Source organism: Lethenteron reissneri, chromosome 43, assembly GCF_015708825.2.
Source record: "Lethenteron reissneri isolate LAM-NWPU_2019-01 chromosome 43, ASM1570882v1, whole genome shotgun sequence".
Taxonomy (NCBI): Eukaryota; Metazoa; Chordata; class Hyperoartia; order Petromyzontiformes; family Petromyzontidae; genus Lethenteron; species Lethenteron reissneri.
The window spans coordinates 2,883,094-2,906,180 of record NC_083821.1 but is presented as its reverse complement, the minus strand read 5'-3'; the positions used below and the strand labels follow the sequence as shown (position 1 = coordinate 2,906,180).

At 52.9% G+C, this 23,087-nt stretch overlaps 1 protein-coding gene across 1 annotated transcript in view; it reads right to left on the bottom strand.

Annotated features, from left to right (window-relative positions):
• LOC133353277 (kelch-like protein 29) overlaps window positions 1-23,087 on the bottom strand; it is an 88,748-nt gene that overhangs the window by 32,056 nt on the left and 33,605 nt on the right. The window contains exons 5-6 of the mRNA XM_061569386.1: window positions 22,669-22,755; window positions 9,527-9,665 (exon numbers count right to left, since the gene is read on the bottom strand). Of these exons, the coding sequence (XP_061425370.1) occupies window positions 9,527-9,665; window positions 22,669-22,755 (226 nt within the window). The remainder of the gene's footprint in view (window positions 1-9,526; window positions 9,666-22,668; window positions 22,756-23,087) is intronic.

Sequence of the window (23,087 nt, the reverse complement as noted above, 5' to 3'; positions counted from 1 at the left end):
AAATGAAAAAAATGAGAGCGGCGACGAGGGAGCAGCCGTCCAGATCGCCACCGCCCAACATCAGCCACCCGCTCAACGCCTCCCTTGCGCTCAACGCCTCCCTTGCGCGAGACGCCTCCTTTGCGCGAGACGCCTCCTCGCAGCGGGCGTCAATGATCCGCTCTGCGCGAACGTCCACGTGCTCCGCTAAAGTATTTGTTCCAGACCCCGTTACGATCGTCGTCGCCGTCTGTCTTCAGCCACTGACTTAATCTCATTCGGCGCGTAAAAACGAAGATTTGCGCCCACGACAACGTCAATCAGACCGAGCGTGTAAGAAACGATTATTTTCAGTTGGCAAATGCTGTGCGTGATGGCTTCGTGCAATCCTCGCAGCCACGAGGGGAGGCTACAGTCGAGCACAATTTTAACGGCGATAGCAACGGCAACAAAATAATTACCGTTTAAAAATACAAATCGCGACCCCTCAATTGTGACGACGATCGATTAGTGCGTGGAGGTGAATCCGCTACTTGCTTCGTATTAACAACTAAAGAGGTGGACCCGCGATCGATTTCAACGGATCGATGGCGTGGAGCCGCGCTGCGAAAACCACAGCGACCCCACCGCCGCCGCCGCCGCCGCCGCCAACGCCGTCGCGGTGTTCGACGTGCGGCGTCGCGTGACGTTTCGAGACGGCGACGGAGTTGCGCGCGGGGAAAACTCCCAGCGGTCAACTTCGGTTTCGGGATTCAACGCCACCGCTGGGTCGTCGGTTCCCTGCTGCCTGCGCCGTAACCGACAAAGACAACCGCGCGTCATTGCGTCGCCGTGGACCACGAATCGTGCTCAAAGAGTCGCCGCTGTTGCCGACGCACTTGGTTGGGTCGTCTTTACGCGACGGCTCGCATCAGCACGCGGCATTGGAAGGCGTTGGCACGACTGTGATTTTCATTTTTGTTTTTTTCGTGTGACTGCCACGGGCCACTTTCGCGCGACAACAATCGGTGGCTCCAATTTCAGCGGGCAGGGTCGCCAGTTGAGTTCACGTCGTCATCTTTTGCAACTTTATTTTTTCGTGGCAGCTCTCCGAAATTGCAATTCAGTTGCAGGGGACTGAGGTTTGACATTGTTAGGGGCTGAGATGGAGACAGCTGTGGGGGGGGGGGGGCTGGGAGGGAGCGGGGAATTTGCGTAAACGGATTTAGTGAGGAGCTCCTGACAAGTGCATCGGAATGAGGAATTGGATGCCAAATGATGTGCCCTCTCTTCGTGGAATAATTCGTGGCCTTCTGCTCCTCCCCCCAACTCCATCCCACCATGCCCCATCCCTCCCCACTTTCCGCCCACTAAACCTCCCTCCCAATGTCATCTAACCCTTGGCCATCAACTCTTGCCTTTGCCCATTCGAATCATTACTGCCTTGTGTAAGTTACTTTCCCTGGAAACCAATTTTAAAATGGTAATTCCACCTGCGGGGTTCACACGTGGTCACGGGCGATACGTTAAAAATCGCTCGCTCGCTGCTATGATTATCCGAACTACCACGGACAACGAGACGCGACGAGGCGGGTGCGGCCCGGGCACGGGTCGAGGCAGTGATGGCAAAGTCAGAGGGACCGCGCACAGAGCACCGTTCACCGGCACTACTGAGAGCCCGAGTTCGACTCCGGGTTCTGGCCATCCGGGTTGCAGCCAGGGCTCTCAAACGTAGCGAGCCGATGGGAGTAGTCTCGTCACCACTGACCGCACGTTAGACAATCAAAGTCACAACGGGTTTTACACAGAATTTGCCACATTGCAGCTCCAGGAAATTGCATATTTAAGTTGGGGGGGGGAGGGGTGGCTTATTGACGTACGAATAACAACACTGCTTGCTAGGCATATGAGGAAGTCCACCATGTACAGGAGTGGCCCAGTAGTCAGGGCACGTAGGGTTATTGTAATTTACTTCTAACAAATCACCAAGGGTCACTTTGTTGTAACGAACTTGTCAAGCGGACCTACATTACGTCCACCAATTTACGTTTCTTTGTCGCAACTCATTCAGCGGTTCTTGGTCGAGTTTGACACGTGACAGATTTGAGGGTAGCCCCATGGGAGAAGAATAACACAACTATTAATAACGACAACAGAGATAAAATATTAACTTTGAAGAACACACAATTAACACGTGTTTCATGCCAGTATTCTGGGCCACCTTGCATAGTCCTCCATAGGCCGAGGCAGAAATGGGCACCCCCTAAAGGTGGCAAAACTTTAGCTGCACCGATTCATTTACAATGGGCTAAGTGGAGCGGATTACTTGCTAACGCCACTGATTTCAAATGGCCATAAAATAATGCACTGAAATTGGCCACAATAAAAAGTTATGCCACCTCAGGGGTTCGATCCCGACCCTGACACCTGCTGCTGTATATTTGGAGTTTGCGTGTCTCTCTCTCATCATCATCATGGTGGCTAGGAGATGTTAACTACCTCGCCTGGTATACAGCAGGTGGTGGGTTCGATCCCGACACTGACGCCTGCTGCTGTATATTTGGAGTTTGCGTGTCTCTCTCACTCCCCGTGGTCGCGTGGATTTCTTCTCCGGGTCTTCCGGTTTTTCCTCTCCCCACTTTTAAAAACATGCGTCTTTATTATTTAGATTATTTTGCTGCAGTAAATGTCCACGTGATGATAAGCCACATCGTCGTCTGGAGGAATCATCGACATTAACTATGTTAGTAGCCATAGAAGAATGTGATAAGGATGCGACTAATCACCAACCCACCACAGTCGTGAGATGTTAACCACCTTGCCTGGTATACAGGAGGTCTTGGGTTTGATCTCGACCCTGACGTCTGTATATCTGGAGTTTGCATGTTCTCCCCGATTATGTGACATAATCATCATCGTAAGCATAACCTGCCGTTCTGCGACCACATCATCTGACAAGGGACCATTCTCCGACGCGGAACGGCGATGTCGCGCCACGGCCCTGCGACAGCGCGCTCTCTCTCATCTCGCGGGACAACGCCTGCCGTCAATTATAACTAAATAAATGTTAATCAAGTGACACTATTTTGGAGGGGCGCAACCCCAACGGGACTGGTGCACCTTGGCTCCCCCCCCCACCGCCCCCGCGTGAGATCGCCGACTTACACAAAAAAAGTCTCGTGGCATTTCCAATTCCCCCGGTGGGGCTGGAGGGGGGTTACATCGATTCCGCCCCCCTCCCCTCTCCCCATGTTTTGCCAACTCCGAAAAAGCGCTGGATATAGCGGCGGCTGATAACCAAACCTCTTGCCCGGAATTAAAGGGCCGGGGAGAGAGAGAGATAATTAAATAAATAACGTCGGCTTCCATCCCCCATCTAAGGTCTCTACGCGGGAAAGTAAAAGAAAAGATCAGAGTGCCTGATGCTCGCTGAATTATTAAACCCCCCCCCCCCCCGAAACGTATTAAATAGGTGGTTTGGGTCGAGCGCGACGGAGTCGTTTGGGCTACGCTCTCGAACAGCATGGTGTGCCGCGCGGAGGCCTTGTTTCATTTTCACCTCGGAACCAAAATAAAACGACGCGGTTGCTACTAAAGCGAGCCGGCATGAAGGGCAGAGACTAGAAGTTGCTAGCACCGCTCGCTGGCGGAAGGGGCCCACACTTGAAGGGAGTTCTGGAGAGTCCCTCCCTCCGGTGGGGTCTTTGGCCTACTCTTCCATGGCGGCCAGACAGCTTGGAAGAAGTGGCAATGACCCACGCTTTGCCCCACCACACACGTGACCTGCCGACCGACTCGCTGCGGTTGGACCCATTTACAACGGCCGGATGGACAGAGGAGGAGGTGGTGGGGGGGATGATGGCACCGCTTTTAGCGGTTCCAATTTTCTTTATTGCGACCAGGAGCAGTGAATTATTTAGGTGTTGCCATGGTGGCGAGATGTTAGCTACCTCGCCTGGTATGCAGGAGGTCGTGGGTTGGATCCCGACCTTGGCGCCTGCTGTATAGTCTGCATGCTCTTTCTCCCTGTGGTGGCGTAGATTTATCTCCACATAAGCCACTTCAATAAGCAACTATCTGTGGCCAGGTTGCTTCTGAAAAAAGGCTTTACCTGGTAAAAAAAATAATTAATAGTATTTAGGTATAAGAAATTTGCACCATTGTGCCAACTACCATGCCGAGAGATCAAATTAAACTGGTCATTGACGGATCGCAATTCCCATTTGCTAAAAAATTTGCCACCCACAGTGGCATCCTGCCGATGTCTACAATACACTGTACATGTTTTCAGAAAAATGTTTATGGCGCTTGGTCAAAACCCACTGCTGAATGAGGGCTCTGCGTGCCATTGGACCACAATCCCTCCGCACCGGCCGTGCAGATGTCACGTTGATCCGTGACATCGCGAGAATTCAAGAGACCAGGACTGGAGTCTCGCCTGCAACGGAGACCTGCGGCAACAGCCCGCCAGTGAGGGGGCAATGATTGCTACGTGTCATTGCAGGCGAGCTATTTATGGTGTCACTTGGACCCCCGATGGCGTGACGCGGACTTGTCGTCACGGTTGTTAGCGCACCGCCGCAGTATTAAATCACGGCGGCCGCTGGAATCGAACCGTGAACCTCTTCAACAACAACAACAACAACCAAACAAGCGGTGAACGCGCCACCACCGGGCCGTGCCACCGTGCGCCACCGTGCGCCACCGTGCGCCACCGTGCGCCACCGACGCTGGCCGTGGTTGGGAATCGAACTCGGGGGGGGGGGGGTGGTTAGCGGAGTATCGCGGTGCAGCGTGCTAACAGCACTGCTCCTGCCCGGCAGCGTTCTAACCACCACCGAAGCAGCAGCAGCTTGGATATGGAGTGGAAATTCCACGGCCAAAAATAATTATTTCCGTGGAGATAATACCGCCTGGAAATGAACGCGCGTCAGTCACTCGACCCGCATAGAGTACGTACAGTACGCAGAGCCATCCGTATGGCCGTGGGGGTCCCTAACGTATCCCTCCGGGGGGGGGGGGGGGGGGCACTGGACTACGTGGCTCTCCGCTCCCGACCAATTAGCAGGCGCCCGCCTGCTGTGCGGTCGGTCGGTCGGTTAATTGGCGCTGCCGCACGTTCGCGCGGCTCGTAATTGGTGGGTGGTCTGCACGAGCATCGACGGATAAGACGGGAAGGATGAGCCGCTGACGAAAGTCGATATTCGAGTTCGGTAAAACCACGAGCAATTTTCATTCGTTCATGTCACCCGGAATAACGATCGTCATTGTGGCTGCTGATTTGATTCACGCGCCAGTTATGTTGCTTTGACAGTTGAGTCAGGACTCATGATAATAAGTTACATTTGTAAGGGGCATTTCATCCCCAATGCGTGCCGTGTATGGAAAGCAGGGAAATAAGACAGAGCCAGCGGTAAGACGACCATAACTATGGGGAATAGGCCATTTTACAGGGATGAGTTTCCAGGGGAAGATCTCATTAGCTCTAAAGATTGTGATTTTGCTTAGTGTCAGAGGCCAACGTGTTCCAGTCTTGGAGCTGTACTGGCAAAAGCCTGACCACCCCAGGAACTGAGCCTTCACCTCGGAATACGAAGAAGAAGACCAGAAAGACCTCATTGGTGGTGCATAGAAATGGATAAGTTCCTGTAGGTCAATAGCAGGGACTTTATAATCAATTCCATATTTGATTGTGAGCCAATGTAAGGACAAGAGAACTGGTGTGATGTGCTCACGACATGGTGTTCATAGCACTGGGTGAGAGCGAATTACAGTGTGGCAATGCACTCAACATTAAGCGTTCGGGTTTAATGATCCAGAACTCGGTGATTCACCCCACTCACTCACTCCCTCACAGGGTTACTTTTTTTTAAACTATTTTTTTTTCGAGCAGGTAAGGCCCACTGAGCTATGTAGCTATTTTTCAGAAGCGATCTGGCTATTACAAATGATTGCTCAACGAAGTGGCCTATCATCGTGTGGACATTTATGGCAGCCAAATATAAAGGCACGTTTCGAAATGTGGAGGGGAAAATCCAGATGACCCGGAGAGAAATCCACGCGAACACGGGGAGAACATGCCAACTCCAGATATACAGATGTCAGGGTCGACATCGAACCCACGACCTTCTGTATACCAGGCAAGGTGGTTAACATCTGTGGTGGGTTGGTGATTAGTCGCCTCATTATCACATTCTTTTATCGCTCCTACCATAGTTAACGTCGATGATTCCTCCACCCGTGTTGAGGATTTGGTCTAACAGACACCGACTGTTTGGTCTCATCCACACTGTGTTCCAACAGCCGTCGCTGCAGGTCACAACTTACACAACCGCTAACTCACTGATTCAACAACCCACCCACTCGCTCACCCACTCACTCCCCCACTCAACCACTCACCCACTCAACCACTCAACCACCCACTCACCCACTCACTCACCCACTCAACCACCCACTCACCCACTCACTCACCCACTCCACCACCCACTCACCCACTCACCCACTCACTCACCCACTCAACCACCCACTCACTCACTCACTCACCCACTCACCCACTCACCCACTCATACTCCCGGGACAAATAGGTGCAATTCGCAGCGAAGAGACAGTAGCGCTCACGCATAGGAGCCGATCACTGATAATTGTGCCAACTCCCGAAGCTATCCGTGGCCCACCTGCAATCATTCACATGACACCAGTGTACGTGTGCGTGCGTGGGTTCGTGTGCGTGCGTGTGCGCGCGCGCGTTCGTGTGCGCGCGCGCGTTCGTGTGCGCGCGCGCGTTCGTGTGCGCGCATTTTCTTATCTTCTAAAAGCTAGTGCAAGTAGCCTTAATGATGCGGGAGATAAAGGCAGATGTTAAACGGTTCCCGCGCGCGTCGCCGTGCGATCGCTTTGAAGAAACGCGAGCACAACGCAGCCTCGTGATGGTGGGGAGAGAGGCCTGCGCGTGCCGCACTAATGCCGTCTGCGCTCCGGAGCGATCGCTCCCCTGGTTACAAAACCCATCTGGAATAAAGAGGTCACGGAACAAGGGCAGCTAGGTCACCGTGTTCTCCGGATCATGGGACGCTCCGAAAAGTAGGACGCACCCCAAAAAGTGTGCCCGGTGTCAATAACGTTAAACAACAACAACATTCGCCACGATGTGGCGGTGATGTCGCCGCAGCGCTTGCGCCAGGCCAGGTGCACTCCGAGGCCACGTGAAGTCACGGGGACAGACCCAGGTGCCATGGGGTGACTGACTGACTGAGATAACTGACAGATGCACCACAAATCTGGTCACACACTCACGCGTGCACCTACCAGATTGATGCACCTCGTGACTTGCTTTATAATTTCGGGGGGCGGGGCAAACTTGCGTCATGATACGGAGAATACGGCAATTTGAGGCGTGCGTCTAAACGGTGGGTGCCCTCGGTGGGAGAATGGAGAGACGATGGTGTCGTCCGTAGCAGCAGCTGCGATAAAACAAAAACAAAAATCCTTCGTGCAAAAGGAAGTTACGTAAAAGGGGACATCTTTGCGAAAAACGTGTATTTAGAATTCCTGACTTGGTTTGGGCTGTAATATATAATATATTGGGTGTTCCAGAAGCGTTAAAACGGACAAACGGCCTTTAAAAAAAGATATCCATTGCTGAGACACTCTCATCATGTCAGTTCTTTCTTTCATTCAAACCACTACGAATGCCCTAATAATCTATTAGAAATAATCTCTACGCATTACTGTAATTCGCAATTGTTGGCGTTAAAATCTGCAGCAATTCGAGCCAAATTTCCACGGGAAACTCTGAGCACGCCCACGTGACAGAAAGGCCCCCTTTTCTGTTCTTGCAAACAAAGCGTGCTTCTAAATCGGCAAAAAAAACATCGACGGAAACGCGGCGTCAACTCGGCAGCAAAAATGCACGGGAATTAATTTGCCCTTTTCCGATTTCTGAGCCACGGGGCGAACGTCGCCCGTGACCCTCTGAAAGAGACGTGCATCGTTAACACGCACTGCAGCGACAGCTCGACATGTCTCGGACCGACGACGGCCGGGCGGTGGGAATCGGCGACGGTTTTCTTGAATCAATCGCCCCTCTCTGCCCCCTTCTCCGACTTCGCGGGACGTCGCCGCGAGCCATTGGGAGCGGGTTGCTTCCGGCGTTTCGCTCCCGCGCTGGGAGGGAAACGCCGGACGGACGTCGGCGCCTGATGGCTCGCGGTGCACAGCCCCCCGTGCCCCCCCCCCACAATCCGAAAACGCATTGGTGAGACGCGCATCGGCACGGCCGGGGAGAGACTCGGCAGGGTCGCGTTGAAAGCAATATTTAACGCCAAAAAAAATATAATAAACAACCACGATTTATCCAATTTTGGGAACGGTTCTTCGCCGTCGCTGAATCCAAAGGTTATTTTGACATTAAAAAAGAGAAATAAATTTCGGTAACAATTCTGCCAACGTACGTATTTACTTACTTCCGAGTCCGTCCGTAGCTACCGTGGCGACGTAAACAATTCGCCTCGGCGCCATCGAAGAAAGAAAAATAACAAAGCGCAAATTTTCAAAAATCCGACAAAATAAGTGAACGATCGCCGTTTAAAACGACAATGGACGAACAGTTTGACGGGCGGCGTGGCGTTCGGCACCAAGCCAAAGAGGGGATGTCGCCAAATACGAGCCGCATATCCCTTCCCGGCATTATGATGCAAAAAAAAACGAAACCGCCCGCCGCCCTGCAGCGGCAGCGCCGTACAGCGACAGCATAAGTCCGTGAAATATGTAAGGGAGGCATGTTGACAGCAGTGTAAAGTGAGTGTTGTCGTGCCCAAATGAGGTTACCCTAGACGTGCGCTTTCCCGTACACAAGGAGGCTGTGGAACAGTAACCGGCAGCAATAACAGCGATTCCGAACCCACGCTCAGCCCCCACGCTAAATCCCGCGCTCCAACCCACGCTCAGACACCGCTGCACCTGCAGTCCCCTCGGCATCTCACGGACCGATTCTATCGCGCCACGGCGCTGGCCACGTCCGCCGCGTCTCCGTGAACCTTGCGCGGGTTGCAGGGCAGTGCCGTTTTGTGTGCAGCAACTGTCGCTTCGTGTCGGGAGGTAGAAAGTTAGGTGTGTGTGTGCGTGCACCCACAATGCAACGGATTCATCCCGTCAACAGCAACAACAGGCGCGGTAGCGATGGTGGTGATGGTCGTGGTGGTGGCGGCTTTGATGGCGGTGGTGTCGGTGGCGGTAGTGGCACCAGTGGCGATAGTGGTGCTGACGGTGCTGACAGTGGTGGCGGCGATGGCGGTGATGGTGGTGGCGATGGCGGTGATGGTGGTGGCGGTGCGGTGCGAGGTTGGTTGTTCGTCAGTGGAGCGGCAGTGGTGGTGGGGAGGGGAGGTGGGGACGGAAAGATCTGGGTTAGGGGGGCCCCGTTTACCGTCATGCCATGAGCGAGTTCAAGGAGAGGTGGGGGTAGGAGGGGTGGGGGGAGCACAGGGAGAAGAGAACGGGGTTGGTGAGAGAAAGAGTGTGGGGGGGTGGGGGGCAGGAGGTGGGGAGGTGGGGAGGGGGGGAGGCGAACCTTTTGATCAGCTGCTTCAAATACAAGCTGCAGGACGCTAGGATATTACGGTGTGCCCGGAACACGCGTCCCTTCACACTTAGTCTCAGGTCAGTGAACGCTCCTTCCTGCCGTTGTTCATTCAACGCCTGCAGCAGTTCTGGACGGCAAAGAGAAGACAAATCATTACGGCGGGGAGGGGAGGGGAGGGGAGCGAGATCGGGCGAGGGGAGAGGGCGGTTGTTCAGGGTGGTGGAGGTTTGGGTGGGAGATGAAAGCAGTGGGGGGGGGATTGTGGGGCAGAGTTGACTGCCGGGCGACTCCGGTTTTGAGGAAAGCTCCACCTCGGGGTTTTTCCGGCTTTCGGGGTCGCTTGGTTTCGTCAGTGAGGGAAACGCGGCCATGAAGTGCCGTATTTTTCGTTAATAAATTTAAAAAAATTCCACCAATTGTGTAGAGAAGCCACAGTAATAGCACGGTGCAAATCTTCAGCGTTGTTTGTTTAACTCGGTCGTACGTTGTATTACTCTTAGTAAAAAGGCCACTTGCTTGTTCGTGCCACTGCTGGCTGGCGGAGGAGCCTCCTCCAATACAGGGAGCTCGAGAGAGAGACAGACAGAAAGCCCCCCCTCTCTCGGAGGGTATTTCCGTCCACTCTTCCACGCTGGCCCAAACATCTCTGAAGCTGTGGGTGCACGGACGCAGGCGGGCAAGCGGAGTTGGTGGTGGTGGTTGCGGGTCGGGATTTAAGCGACGTTAGCCATCGCATCAACTGCCGCACCGGGGAGTGTCATCATCGCCAACGTCGCGATCGTTATTATCATTGCCCGCGTATTAACTCCAGATTGAATGAAGACGATAACAACAACAAACGAAACAAAACACACCGGGTACATAGTCACTTTTAACCTGGCCCCAAAAAACATAAAACGTGGTGGAGTTTATTACCTCCTGAAACCGGAGCCGCGAGCGGTCGTCACCGGCCGCGGGGGAACGCTCGCGGCGAGGGGGCGCATTGGAACAAACGACGAGCAGTCGGTGCGGTGTGGAAACAAAATCGAGAAAAATTCATCGGGTGAGTTTAAACACAAACAACTTTCGAGCACAACGACAACACAGTGCCAACGCGACGCGGTGGCCCTCACTCTGGCCGCCTCTCCCCCACCTCCTTGACCTGCGCAAGCAAAAAAAAAACGAACGCAAAAAAACGAACGCCGTGAAACCGGCGGCGATAGGTGGCGAAGTTCGCGAAACTCGGCTCCGGGTCGATGGCTTCCGCTCGAAGCTCCCCCGGCACAAAAAAAGAGGGAGGCGACCGATTTTCCGCTCGTCGCTGAACGTCGAGAACGAAAATATCCGAGCGGGAGGTGCCAGATTTGAATCCCGGGCAAAATCGGCCCGAAAACGGCGGCACCATCGCCTCGGTTGTTTTCCGGCCTGGTGTTTTTTTTGGGAATGCTAACCCACCCAATTCACCGTATTTGCCCAATCGTGACAATTGGCATCACACCGCCTCACACGGGGAGGAATCCATTGGGCAATCTTGCCGGGCACCGCGTCCCGTTTGTCGGACATCGGCTGCGGAAGAGGTTTTTCCCCCTTTTAATCCTTCACACAGTGGGGGGGGGGGGGGGGGGTGTGAGGGGGGCGGCACTTTCACTTTCCCACACACTCTGCTATGGGATCGCTTGCCGCACGTCGGTCAAACCAACGTCGTCCGTACGTTGTTGTTGCTGCTGCTGCTGCTGATGTTTGAGAGACTACGACAGAATTTCGGGGAAAAAAACAGAACGAATATATATCGTTTGCCAGTAGCAAGATGATGAGAAACTAATACGGTAGTAACTCGAATGTTCAAACACCAAATAGCCACATTATACAAGCCATCAAGTCTGCATTGACCACACATACTCGTGGCAAATCGTGCAATCAATTATGCTTTGGTCGTGTATGCATTGTCCATGAAACTGATTGGCCTACACCAGAGAGAGACTCTTTCATGGATGTGTCCCACCGGTTCCGAGAGACCAACAGAATGCCAAAAAGCGAACAGTACAAGGACGATGCAAACACCAACACGTTAATAGTTTGGGAAATAATAGTTAGTGATCGGACGAAGATTAGTTTCCGCCAAGAGCACGTGAATCGGTCCCGAGTAGAGCTCGCATACTCGAACGAGTGTGAGGTGCTTCTCGTCTCTGTCGGTGGTGGAAATTCCACATTACCGTGGCGATAGCTAGAAGTGCAATGATTCGTCGATTCATCGATTAACGTCGGATCTTAAGCTCGCTGCGCACGAACCGAATCGCTCGCGCGTGAATCGATTTTTCTCACTTCATATTTGTCGTACGCAATGAGCTCACGTTTACAATCCTCTGTATCGCCTGATGATGCCGGTTGCAATCACCGACGAAACGAATTGTAAACGTTGTGGGTTTAGTCTCCGAACACACCGGTGAGTGCCGAACGAGTCAACTAATTGGCACGTTTGTGTTGACGTGACAAACCTTGCTAATTGGCCGTGTCGGATGGTGGTGGCGGGTTTAACGACGCATTCGTATTTACGCGACCTAATCCAAAACCCTCCCCCCCCCCTTAGTTATGGACAACATCGGTGTGCGAAATCCCGTCTACTGCTACCACTACTACGTGTCCAACAGTAACGACACCACGCGTGCTCCTCGGGTCCCATGCCCCTCGCCCACACACACACAAAGATAAAAGACAAAGATCCCTCGTATAGCCTTAACAGACTGTAGGGGCAAGTGCTGTTAGCGAGCACCTATGAAGGCCGGAACGGCACACGAGGGGGTGGGTGGCCAGCACCACGCCCGGCCGCCTTTGTCTCCCCAGTGGCGATGTTTACACACCGCACCAGGTACTCATTTAAGGCTGAGTTGACCTAGGGGAGGCCCGGGACCGGTTCAGATAATCGTCACTGGTGTTAGCCGAGAGCGGGAATCGAACCCGTGTCGCCGGGTTCATAGCGCAGCGCGCTAACCGCTACACTACCGCTCCCCACACACGCGCACACACACACGCACGCACACACGCACACACACACACACACGTGGCGTGGTGTGGCGACAACGACCGCTGCGGCCGCGAGTCGCTTGATGGCGGTTGCTCTTTATGTTAACGGCGCCGCCGCCACGAAGGCAGCCTCGTGCGCTCGGAACCCAGCGGCAAAGGATTAATGGGCGCCATTACGAGCGGCGAGCCCTTTGCAAAGCCAGGGGGGAGAGTGCGGGCAGAACGGATGAGGTGAAGGGTCACAGGGAGGGGGGGGGGGCGTGAGGGGGTTAATTAAGGACACGGCGAGGTTAGATGGAGCGGTAGCGGCGCTAACCAAACCGGCGAAAGCTTAGGGGTCCCCTAGCAGCGCGAGGGGTTGCCCCCCCCCTCCCTACCTTTGCCATGAAATAATTAAAGGTTGCGTCAAAATATGAGCTCGAATTCCAAGCCGTATAAGCGCGACGAGATCACTTAACATTCATATTCCGGTAAAGTCACGTAGAAGGGAAGTAATAAAATAATAAAAATAAAACATAATAAAATAATTCTCGCGACGTTTCGGCCACAACGCAAGCAGCCGTCCTCAGGTGAGGCCGTCCTCAGGTGAGGCCGTCCTCAGGTGAGGACGGCTGCTTGCGTTGTGGCCGAAACGTCGTGAGAATTATTTTATTATGTTTTATTTTTATTATTTTATTACTTCCCTTCTACGTGACTTTACCGAAAGAACCAAGAAGATGAATCCCTGCAGTCACGAAAGCTTTAAATCGAAATTCACATTCCGCTTAACAATCTACCGTCTCTACCAATCTTGCTTCTATCCAAATCAGAGCGGTCATCTGAGACTGCAGGAGGAATCCGACAAGCTGTAAAGCTCTTTCTTGTCCCACGGATGCCCGGGGGGCACGGGCACTGATCCATCGCACTCAGAGGTCTCCCACCGCCGTCGCCCTCGTTTCTCTCGTCTCCTGCACTGCCCTCTCGTCTCCGCCTCTTCCCCTGCTCTGGCTTTCACTGCGGGGGGAGTTTCGATCTCGCTGCCCGGCGACTCGTTGGGGAAGGTGATGGGGATGGCGCTCGAATTTTATATCTGCCTCGGGCTCACGAAATACTTTACGAGGACAGACGCAAGTCGGGCAGTCGTTTGGCAGAATCCGCGCGCATATCGTGCGATCTCTGTGAGTTTTTTTTTATTTTAATTAGTTTTTCTTAACGCGACCACATCATTGAAATGGGCCGCTTCTTGAATTTACTCCAAAGCGTCGTTCAAGGCATCTCCCAACGACCACCGGAGCAACGCTCGTTCTTCTCCGCCATCGGTCGGCCGTGGAAATTCCGCATTGCCGTGACAAGACGACGTTAAATCCATAAGACAGTCGCCGTTGATATCTCCATTAAGTGGGCGCCATTTTATCGACCCTCGAGGTATGGTTGGGGTCCGTCAAAGAAAGGAACACCGTAGACCCGAATGACCAAATGAGCCTGAATGCGCCAGACCTCGTCATATTTGAAATGCTCAAATGAATTTGCGCCCGATTCGTTTTTTTCTTTTACATCAGATTGGCCCGAGAATAACAGGTTGCTGTAGGCTTCGGGTGGCCCCAGCGGATGGCAATACGGCAAGTGGATCCTTGAATCTATTCACGGGGAGTTGTGAGCGTTTCCCTCCGCGAATGCATGGTGGGTGTTCTCCGGGCACTCTCCTCTCCCTCCAGCACGAAGCCAGACACTCAGTCGTGGAAACTGGCACCAAACATCCCCGGCACTGAGGGCGTCACGGGGGGGGGGGGGGGGGGGGGGGCCCGTGCGGCAGAGGTCGCAAACGGGTTTTGATTCCTTACCCGTACCCGGCCGCACCGGGGTTGCAAATGGGTACCCGTACCCGTACCCTACCCGAAATGAGTGACAAACGGTGACTCACCAGTGACTCACGGCCTACCCGTACCCGTACCCGGCCGCACCAGGGTCGCAAACGGCTACCCGTACCCGTACCCGGCCGGGTACGGGTAGCCAGGTATCGGGAAGGGTACGGGTATCGGGTACCCGGTTGCGACCTCTGCCATGCGAGGAGTGGCCACGGCACGAGGATGGGCCCTTTAATCCGGCAGCGGATAGATCACTGCTGCCGACGATCACCGGCCGCCTTGGGTGCCATCAACTCGGGCTCCGACGACGTCCGTCGGGGCCTTTGAACCCCGTTGCGCTTTTGACTTCGCCACGAAGTTCCACCCCGCAAGCCGTGCCACCAACGCTCAAACTCTTCGCAGTGAATGGTGCGTCCTTGTATATCCCCCCCCCCTCCCTCCTGCCGTGCGAAACCACAGATGCGCTGCCAAAACTACAATAGGGGCGCCAGGCGCTGTTAATTAAGGCGGCTTCTATGGCTCTTGCCCGATTTCGGCGATGGCGGCGGCTGCTGCTGCCAGTAATAGATTTCCAATGACGTAGGGCACTCGCGAGGGGCTCCGTAATTGGTGTTTGTGGAGGCAGGAGGGGCTGCTTTGCTTTGCTGCTGCTGCTGGCAAAAGCTGAAGAGGTTTTCTTTGCGCCAAGAGAGCATCCGTCCGGGAGCTGCTCTGCACGTACGTACGTATGTGTGTATCTTGAACGCTTTTCGCACCACCGTACGTAGCCAACCGTGCCAATCGGAGGTGCCGGAGGAAGGACAACGAACCGCGAGGTCGGCCGGTAATGCGGGTGCCGGGATGGGTCGCTGCATTGCAAGACCCTGGGAGAGGGCGACGGCTTGGGGAGGGTCCTTCATCCAGCAGTGGATAAAACATGGATGACGACGATGACGACCAATGGTGAGGGCTCTTGACTCACAGTCAAAAGGTTGTGAGTCTAAATCCCAGATGGGGGGGGTTCGTCTTATTCCATCATTCCTTTGGAATTCCTCTGGAATGATGACCGCTCCGTGACACGTCAACAGGGTGTTGCTCTACGGATGGACTTAACCCCCCGGCCACGAAATGTGGATTTTTTAAAAAGTGACTAAGGACTAAAAAGTTGCAGAGGTATCCAGACCCGGAATATCGCAGGGGCTCCGGCCTGGATCCTCTGATCTTGGGGGCTCCCGTAAAATGTATACACTACTTTACATAATCCATAATAAAGGGGTTTCATTTGGGTAAATATAAATGTGTCGTTAAACCCGCCACCGCCAGACGGTCAATTAGCAAGGTTTGTCGCGTAAACAGAATGTGCCAATTTGTTGCTAGGACAGCACACCGGTGTGTTCGAGAGTAAACCCACAACATTTACAACTCAAGTACGACGTTTTGCCGGCGATTGCAACCAGCTTCATCAGGCGATTAGCCGGAATTTTGGCAGTATCGGGTGTTGACGGATTTAACGACACGTTTATATTTACGCGATATGACCCAAAAAAACCTCTTTTATTGACAATATTGGTCGCGAAAGCCTACTACGTATGAAACTGCTTCAGATAATGTTTGAAACGCAACGCAATGCTGCCGCACTGTAATAAATCCGATAGGTGGCCTGGTTGTTAAAGCCACAGCATTCACTGTGTGCATTGCTGCTGGTTATGTAACCGAACTCAAACGAGCTGTGTTCGTTGTAACTTTGATTTTGGCTTTACAACAACAACAACGGAGAGAGAGAGTTTGGCATCATCAGGCGCGGGTGGTGGTCAAACCGCCAAGGGACAAGAAATCAACAAAGAAGGAGAGGGCCCGATTACTCTAATAGCACGCGGTAGGTCTCCATCAAACTTCATTGGGCCCTACGTGTAACTATTTAGTGTCTCCCTCTTGGTTTCATGAATTGCCAAGACCCAGCGCTGTGTGATTTGTTTCCAGAATCACTTCTCTTTACGCATACATATCCCCTACAGTCTCGTTTTTTTCGTATTATTTCTCGAAGTCCTTTCCTCCTCTCGCTTGCAAAATGCTCTCTCGCTCCATTACATCAACATCCGCAATCTGCGGGGCATGAAGACCTCCAGCCGCCCCCCTTGTCGCGATCAACCGAACTGCCACGATTCAGAGTTGGTAAATTGGCCTCAAGAATCTGTCGTTATTTAGCCCAACGTCGTGGTATCATGTAGCGGCTACGTTACGGTCCAAAAGAAGTTCAACACACGCACGTTGTTTTTTTCACGTGCGTACGTGCGCACGTGAAAAAACAACTCGATTTTTACCGCGAGCCGCCCTGAGAATTGACGCTAATCGGCGAACGCACAGCAAAACGCTTGCGAACGAGCAAAGATGACGATCGTCACGCTCGCGGCTCGCGGCGTGCGGTCGATACCGACCGACGCGGTCGAGAAACCACATTGGCCACGGCGGCGGTGGGGAGGGCGGGGGGGAGAGGTGGGGGCGGGGGGGGGAGCCGTTGTGACCCGGCACAGATTTTTTGCGAGCGTCCCAAGACGGGGGGGGCGCGGGCCGATAAAATTTAAAGCAAACACGCCGAGCCAAAGTTCAATTCCCCTTATCGGAGGCCGCAGCCGAAGTGGGTGGCCAAGAGCGAGCGACGCTCATCTCCAGCGCTGCCGACGTCCGCGATGCTCGCCGAGTTTTAGTCTCGCCGCTCGTTTGCCGATCCGATGCCGTGACGGGCGACGGCGCACCGAGGGTGACCTTTGCGTGGCGAGTAAACATACGCCCACCCCCTCACCCTAAAAAAACGACGCTTTCCTAGACTTTTATTAAAAGTCAGCGGAGCTGTTTTGGGTTTGCTGCGACAATTTATGGATTCATTTACGATTTTGAATTTTTTTTTATCTTTCGATTTAAAGCTTTCGTGACTGCAGGGATTCATCTTCTTGGTTCTTTCGGTACAGTCACGTAGAAGGGAAATAATAAAATAATAAAAATTTTCATAATAAAATACAATTCTCACGACGTTTCGGCCACAGCAGCCGTCTTCAGGTGAAGAACAGGTCTGTTATTCAGACGCTGTCTTTCCGACAGACCTGTTCTTCACCTGAGGACGGCTGCTTGCGTTGTGGCCGAAACGTCGTGAGAATTGTTTTATTATGTTTTATTTTTATTATTTTATTACTTCCCTTCTACGTGACTTTACCGAAAGAACCAAGAAGATGTCGTGAGAATTGTATTTTATTACGTTTCATTTTTATTTTTTTTATTTTTTTTATCTGTTTGTTTTTTCCCGCTCCCACCCATGGGAGAGAAGGAGTGCCTTGTCCTCCGTCCAGCCGCGTTTGGACGATTTCTGTTGTGGATAAATGCAGCTCGTATATATACCAGTCTAATCACAGGAGGCACAGTTTTGGAAAAGTACAAAAGCGGCGGCTTTATTCAAGCCACACGCGCGTGCTTGCCGCCGCACGTGTGCAATTTAAAACGTCGGGGGTGACATTTCCACATATGTTACCCAATGGCAGAGGGGAATAAAAGAGGGCCAAATTGGAAGCGTGCGGATTAAAACCTGTCAGGGGACGACTCGCAGTCCAACAAACAGGCCTCGCTCGACCACAGCGGTATTGACGGAAAGAACGGCTGTCATTCGTAAAGGAAAATACTAATAATAGTAATCGAAGTCCCAACTGAGCCTCAAGATTCCTTTACAGGAGGGTCCTGCATTGGGATGTTTGGGAGCGGTGCCATGTAAGCGAGCGTTCGGGAGGAACAAGGCAGGAGCGGCCGGAGAAAACCCCACTGCATGCGATAGGGTAACACTCAAAGTTCCGCGCAGACAGATACAATAATCATAATCAACGTTTTTGGGTTTAGATCGCGTTATTTATAAATGTGTCGTAACCCTCCACCACCCGACACGGCCAATCAGTAAAAAAGTGTCACGTTGACAAAAAGTTCACTGCTTTAGCCCACCGGTGTGTTGAAGCGTGAAACCACAACATTTACAATTTGAGTACGACGTTTCGCTGGTAATTGCACCCAGCATCATCGGGCAATTCACCAGAATGGTGAGGCTCTGCTCTGTCTCCCGGTCTTATATAGAGCAGCAGCAGGGTGACGTCATCATTAACTCATTAACTTATCAGGTGCAACGATTTGGGGGGTTATTGTAATTATCTACTAGATTAGTAATCAGGCAGTTGTTACGATGCGAGTTGTAGATTAGTAATCATTTGGCATGTGTTTTATTGTGATTATGTTACATTAGCAATCAGTTAGTGTTTGTTTCCCCTATAAGGAATTGTAATGTATCTTATTTAATAATACGCTTCCAGATACAATAATCTACTCACGTACTGCCTTCTCCTGGCCACCTCGCGGCTCAATCTTGGCAACCCCAAGGCAGTCGCCAATTCGAGCACCAAATGGTCTCAAGCCTCGTCAGCTCCCAAGAGCTGACGGGATTGGGGGCGCAGGCGGCAAAAAAATATTGAATCGTGGAATCATCGCCTCCAATTTACGTTTTTGAATTCGTGCAGACTAGAGAAAGTACGGCGTTCCCTCACTTCCCTTCTACGTGACGACTTTACCGAAAGAACCAAGAAGATGAATCCTTGCAGTCACGAAATCTTTAAATCGAAAAATTCCAACGCTGTTCACGAACTCGCCATCCGCGATTCTTGGCTATCCGCGAATCCCGTCTGCAACTCCGCACGACTAGCGCATCCAGAGGGAGAAATAAATAAAGTGATGCTAGAAGTGACGAGGTAAAGCGATGAGAGATAAAGTGATAAAATAAAGTTATGATGAGCATCATCATAATTTAAGGTAAGTTAATTTATAAGCTATTATTTAATACTTTAATATTTATTTGTTTTTACTGTGTTTATTACAACAATTTTTTGCGTGTTATTATAATACTTTAAACGTATTTAATAGCTTACTTACGTATTTATTTAAGGTAATTCATTCAAAAGTTAGCTGTTCGTCGGCCAATATCATTATCTGAGAAATGTGCAATTCACGAGCATCTTCAGAACGTATATATATCCCTCGCGAATGACGAGTTCTTATACTTGTAGGAACCTCCTGGTTACACCAGCCCACAGGGGATTATTGTGTCCGTCGTGCAGGGGCTGGGTGGGGAGGGAGGGGCTGGGTGGGGAGAGGAGGGTGGGGAGGGGCTGGGTGGGGAGGGTGGGGCTGGGTGGGGAGGGTGGGGAGGGGCTGGGTGGGGAGGGTGGGGAGGGGCTGGGTGGGGAGGGTGGGGAGGGGATGGGTGGGGAGGGTGGGGTGGGGCTGGGTGGGGAGGGACTGGTCACCCCGTGGTGCCCTTATAAAACTCAACGTTTAACCTACTCACGCCGGCTTGTGCCCGCCCTCACAGTCGGGCATATTTGCGGAATACACCACGCCGCCGTTGACCCTGGCCATTGACCGAGCAACCCAACGTTCCTACCAGCTCCTGTGTAAAACACAGGAATGTGTTTAACAAACCCCATGGATCTCATTCGTGATTTTCTGAACACGAAAACGATTTCTTTACACAATTCTCGGCTGTTCGGGAGTGGCTCCTGGTGGGGGGGGGGGGTGATTATCGACGACCGTCTGGTCCTGACGGCTGATTAATGGCAACGGTAATCGCTGTTGATGGCCGATCTGGTCAAATCATGCGTCCGCCACGCCACTCAATGATTCAAATCACGCGTCGGCCACTTTCCGCACCTCCGATTAGCACGGCTGGCTACGTACGTACATTCGTTTTTTACGTACGTGTATCGCAATCATTCCCAACAAACGCAACGAGAGCGAGGCACGTCACGCAGGGAGCCTGACAACAAAACAAAAACCTGCAGCAGCATCAGCAGCATCAACAACAACAGATTGCAGATCGAAGAAGAGAGGACAAAACTCATTCTAAGCAATCTCCGTCTCGCAGGCATCAATTTTGTAGCCGACTTTGTAGGTCAAAATAAGGAATGAAAGAAAAGGCGGTGGCTACGCCGCTGCTCGTGGCTGCCTGTAAGCCAGTGCTGTGCCGGCAGCAGCAGCAGCGAGGGGGTTTGTGGATCACTGCGTGAATGGTGTGAAACTCCCTTCCCGAGGGCGTCGTCGAGGAGCCATACCCCTGGCGCGCCAGGAGAAGGCTGCGCAGCCAAAATGTGGACTCCGCCTGTCCCTGTCTGTACGAGATCGAGCGTTTCCCCCTCGTTCACGCGAGGATTTTTTTGTTTTCGGACAATTATGCTTTGCTCCCACATGTAAACATTCACAATTGACCGCAAAGTTTGGGGGGGAGGGCGGTGGGGGCAGATTTGGCAGCTCGCGTCTCCGAGCCGTTCTCTCTCTCTGTACGAGGGCGAGCGAACGGAGGGCGAGCGAACGTCGTGCAGCGGCGTGAAACGTTCAAATCGCCGACTCTGAGGTTGTCTTGTTTTCCGTGCGCCCGCGGGAAGCACAGACACACGGTGTGGAACGCGCGCACGCAGGGAGCGCCCCTTCAGCCGGCCGCTGTGAAAAGGAAAGCGTGGTTTGGCGCACGGACGAGATTGCAGCGTGTCGCAGTGAGCAGAGCCTCCTCATCGCACGCGCAGGGGTTCGCCTGCTCGGGGAGGGGTGACCGCAAGTCAGTGTTAAAGGCACGATGGGCTCATTTCCGGATTAGAAATAACGGTGGGGGAAAAAAGACCAAGTATATACAAAGACAAAGATCCCCCGTATAGCCTGACACAGACTGTAGGGGCAAGTTCTGTTAGCGAGTAGCGCCTATGAAGGCACACTAGGGGTTGGGTGGCCAGGACCACGCCCGGCCGCCTTTGTCTTCCCAGTGGCGATGTTTTACGTACTGCACCAGCTACTAATTTGAGGCTGAGTCGACCTAGGGGAGGCCCAGGACCGGTTTAGATAATCGTCACTGGTGTTGGCCGTGAGCGGGAATCGATTTCGGGTCCACTGGGTTCGTAGCGCAGCGTGGCGCTAACCACTGCACTACCGCCGCTCCCCACTACACCCACGCACACGTTTAAACGAGTAAGGTCTGGAACAATTTTTTACATCTGGCACATTTTTTCTATTTTCTTTGCATGCATCGCCTGTTTGCATGGACGGCGCACTTTGAAAAGGCTCCAGACGTGTCCTCGGGTAGAACCGTAGCCGTGTGAGAACGGGAATCTTATTCAGCGGTTCCTAAAGACCCCGCCGGTCAAACAAGCCAACAATGCTGGTCGATTTCTGCACAGCTCTGTGGCTGTCGCCCGATGATGATGGTTGTTGTAATTACCGGCGAAACGTCACGGTATTCGAATTGCAAATTTTGTAGTGGGCTTACTCTCCAACGCACAATCGGTGTGCTCAACGCAAGTGACGAACCTTACTAATCGGCTGTGTCGGTGCTGGCGGGTTTAACGACACGTTTATATTTCCGCGATCTAACGAAAAGGAACATCTAAATAACTACAACAACCGCTGAATAAATCAGCCGACAATCAGCGGTGGTGGCTACGCTGCTGCTCGTGGCTGCCTGTAAGCCAGCGCTGTGGAGGCAGGGGGTTGGTGGATCACCGCGCGAATGTTGTGAAACTCCCTTCCCACGGGCATCACGGAGGAGCTGTACCCCCTGGCTCGCCAGGAGTAGGCGGTGCCCCCCCCACAATTGCCCAGCACTGCCAAAAGTGAATAATCCCCGCAGGTCTCCCTAGCGTTGGTCTGCCCGCAACAGTGGGGGGGTGGGGGGGGGGTCCATGTTTAATGAGTGGCCAATTTGAACAGCCTAGAACCCGTAAACTAAAGTGTTGGCCCTCGCCTGTAACATCTGGCAGCCACATCAGCACTCATTCGAGCGTGCTCGCATGAGTGTATAGCGTGCGCATGGGTGGGTAGCGGTTAGCATGCTGCGTTACAAACCCGGCCACCCAAGTTCGATTCCCGCTCACGGCCAACACCAGTGATAATCATCTGAAACGGCCCTGGGCCTCCCCTAGGTCGACTCAGCCTCAAATGAGTACCTGGTGCGGTGTGTGAACGTCGCCACTGGGGAGACAACGGCGGCCGGGCGTGGTGATGGTCACCCACCCCCTCGTGCGCCGTGTTGGCCTTCATAGGTGCTACTCGCTAACAGCACTTGCCCCGACAGTCCGTCAAGGCTATACGGGGGGATCTTTGTCTTTGTGAACCCGGTCCAGAGACTTACTCGCGCTAAATCAATGCTGCTGAGAATTACACACTCCCAGGAGGCCGTGAGGCCAACGGTTTGTGCAAAGAAACACTTTTAAATTACATTTTGTCATTTAATGTTTTCGTTACTTTTGGCAACCGGCGACGAGCCCTGACCTGTGCGTGGCCCCCCGTTCCGCAACCGACGACGACTTCCGGATGGTCTTGCGAAGAGTCCTGTAGGAGAGATCGATCTTGCCAGTGTTACGCGTCAGCGGGACTGCAGCCAGGGGAGCTGGCTGGCCACGTGGCTCAGGTGGAGGTTAATACCGTGGAGGTGGTGGTGGTGGCGGTGGTGGGTTCGAGTCCAGATTTCGAGGACCTGTGATTAAACCGTGTTCTCAAGCGTACCCGACTTCATGACCTCCGCCTGGTCGCCAGTAGCTGCGCAAATAATAATGAACGTTTTGATATAAAGTTTGGCTGGCTGGCTGGCTGACTGGCAGGTCATCACATCTGGAGGGAGAGGAGGGAGTGGGATCTAGGCCAAGGGGTCGGCAACCAGCAGC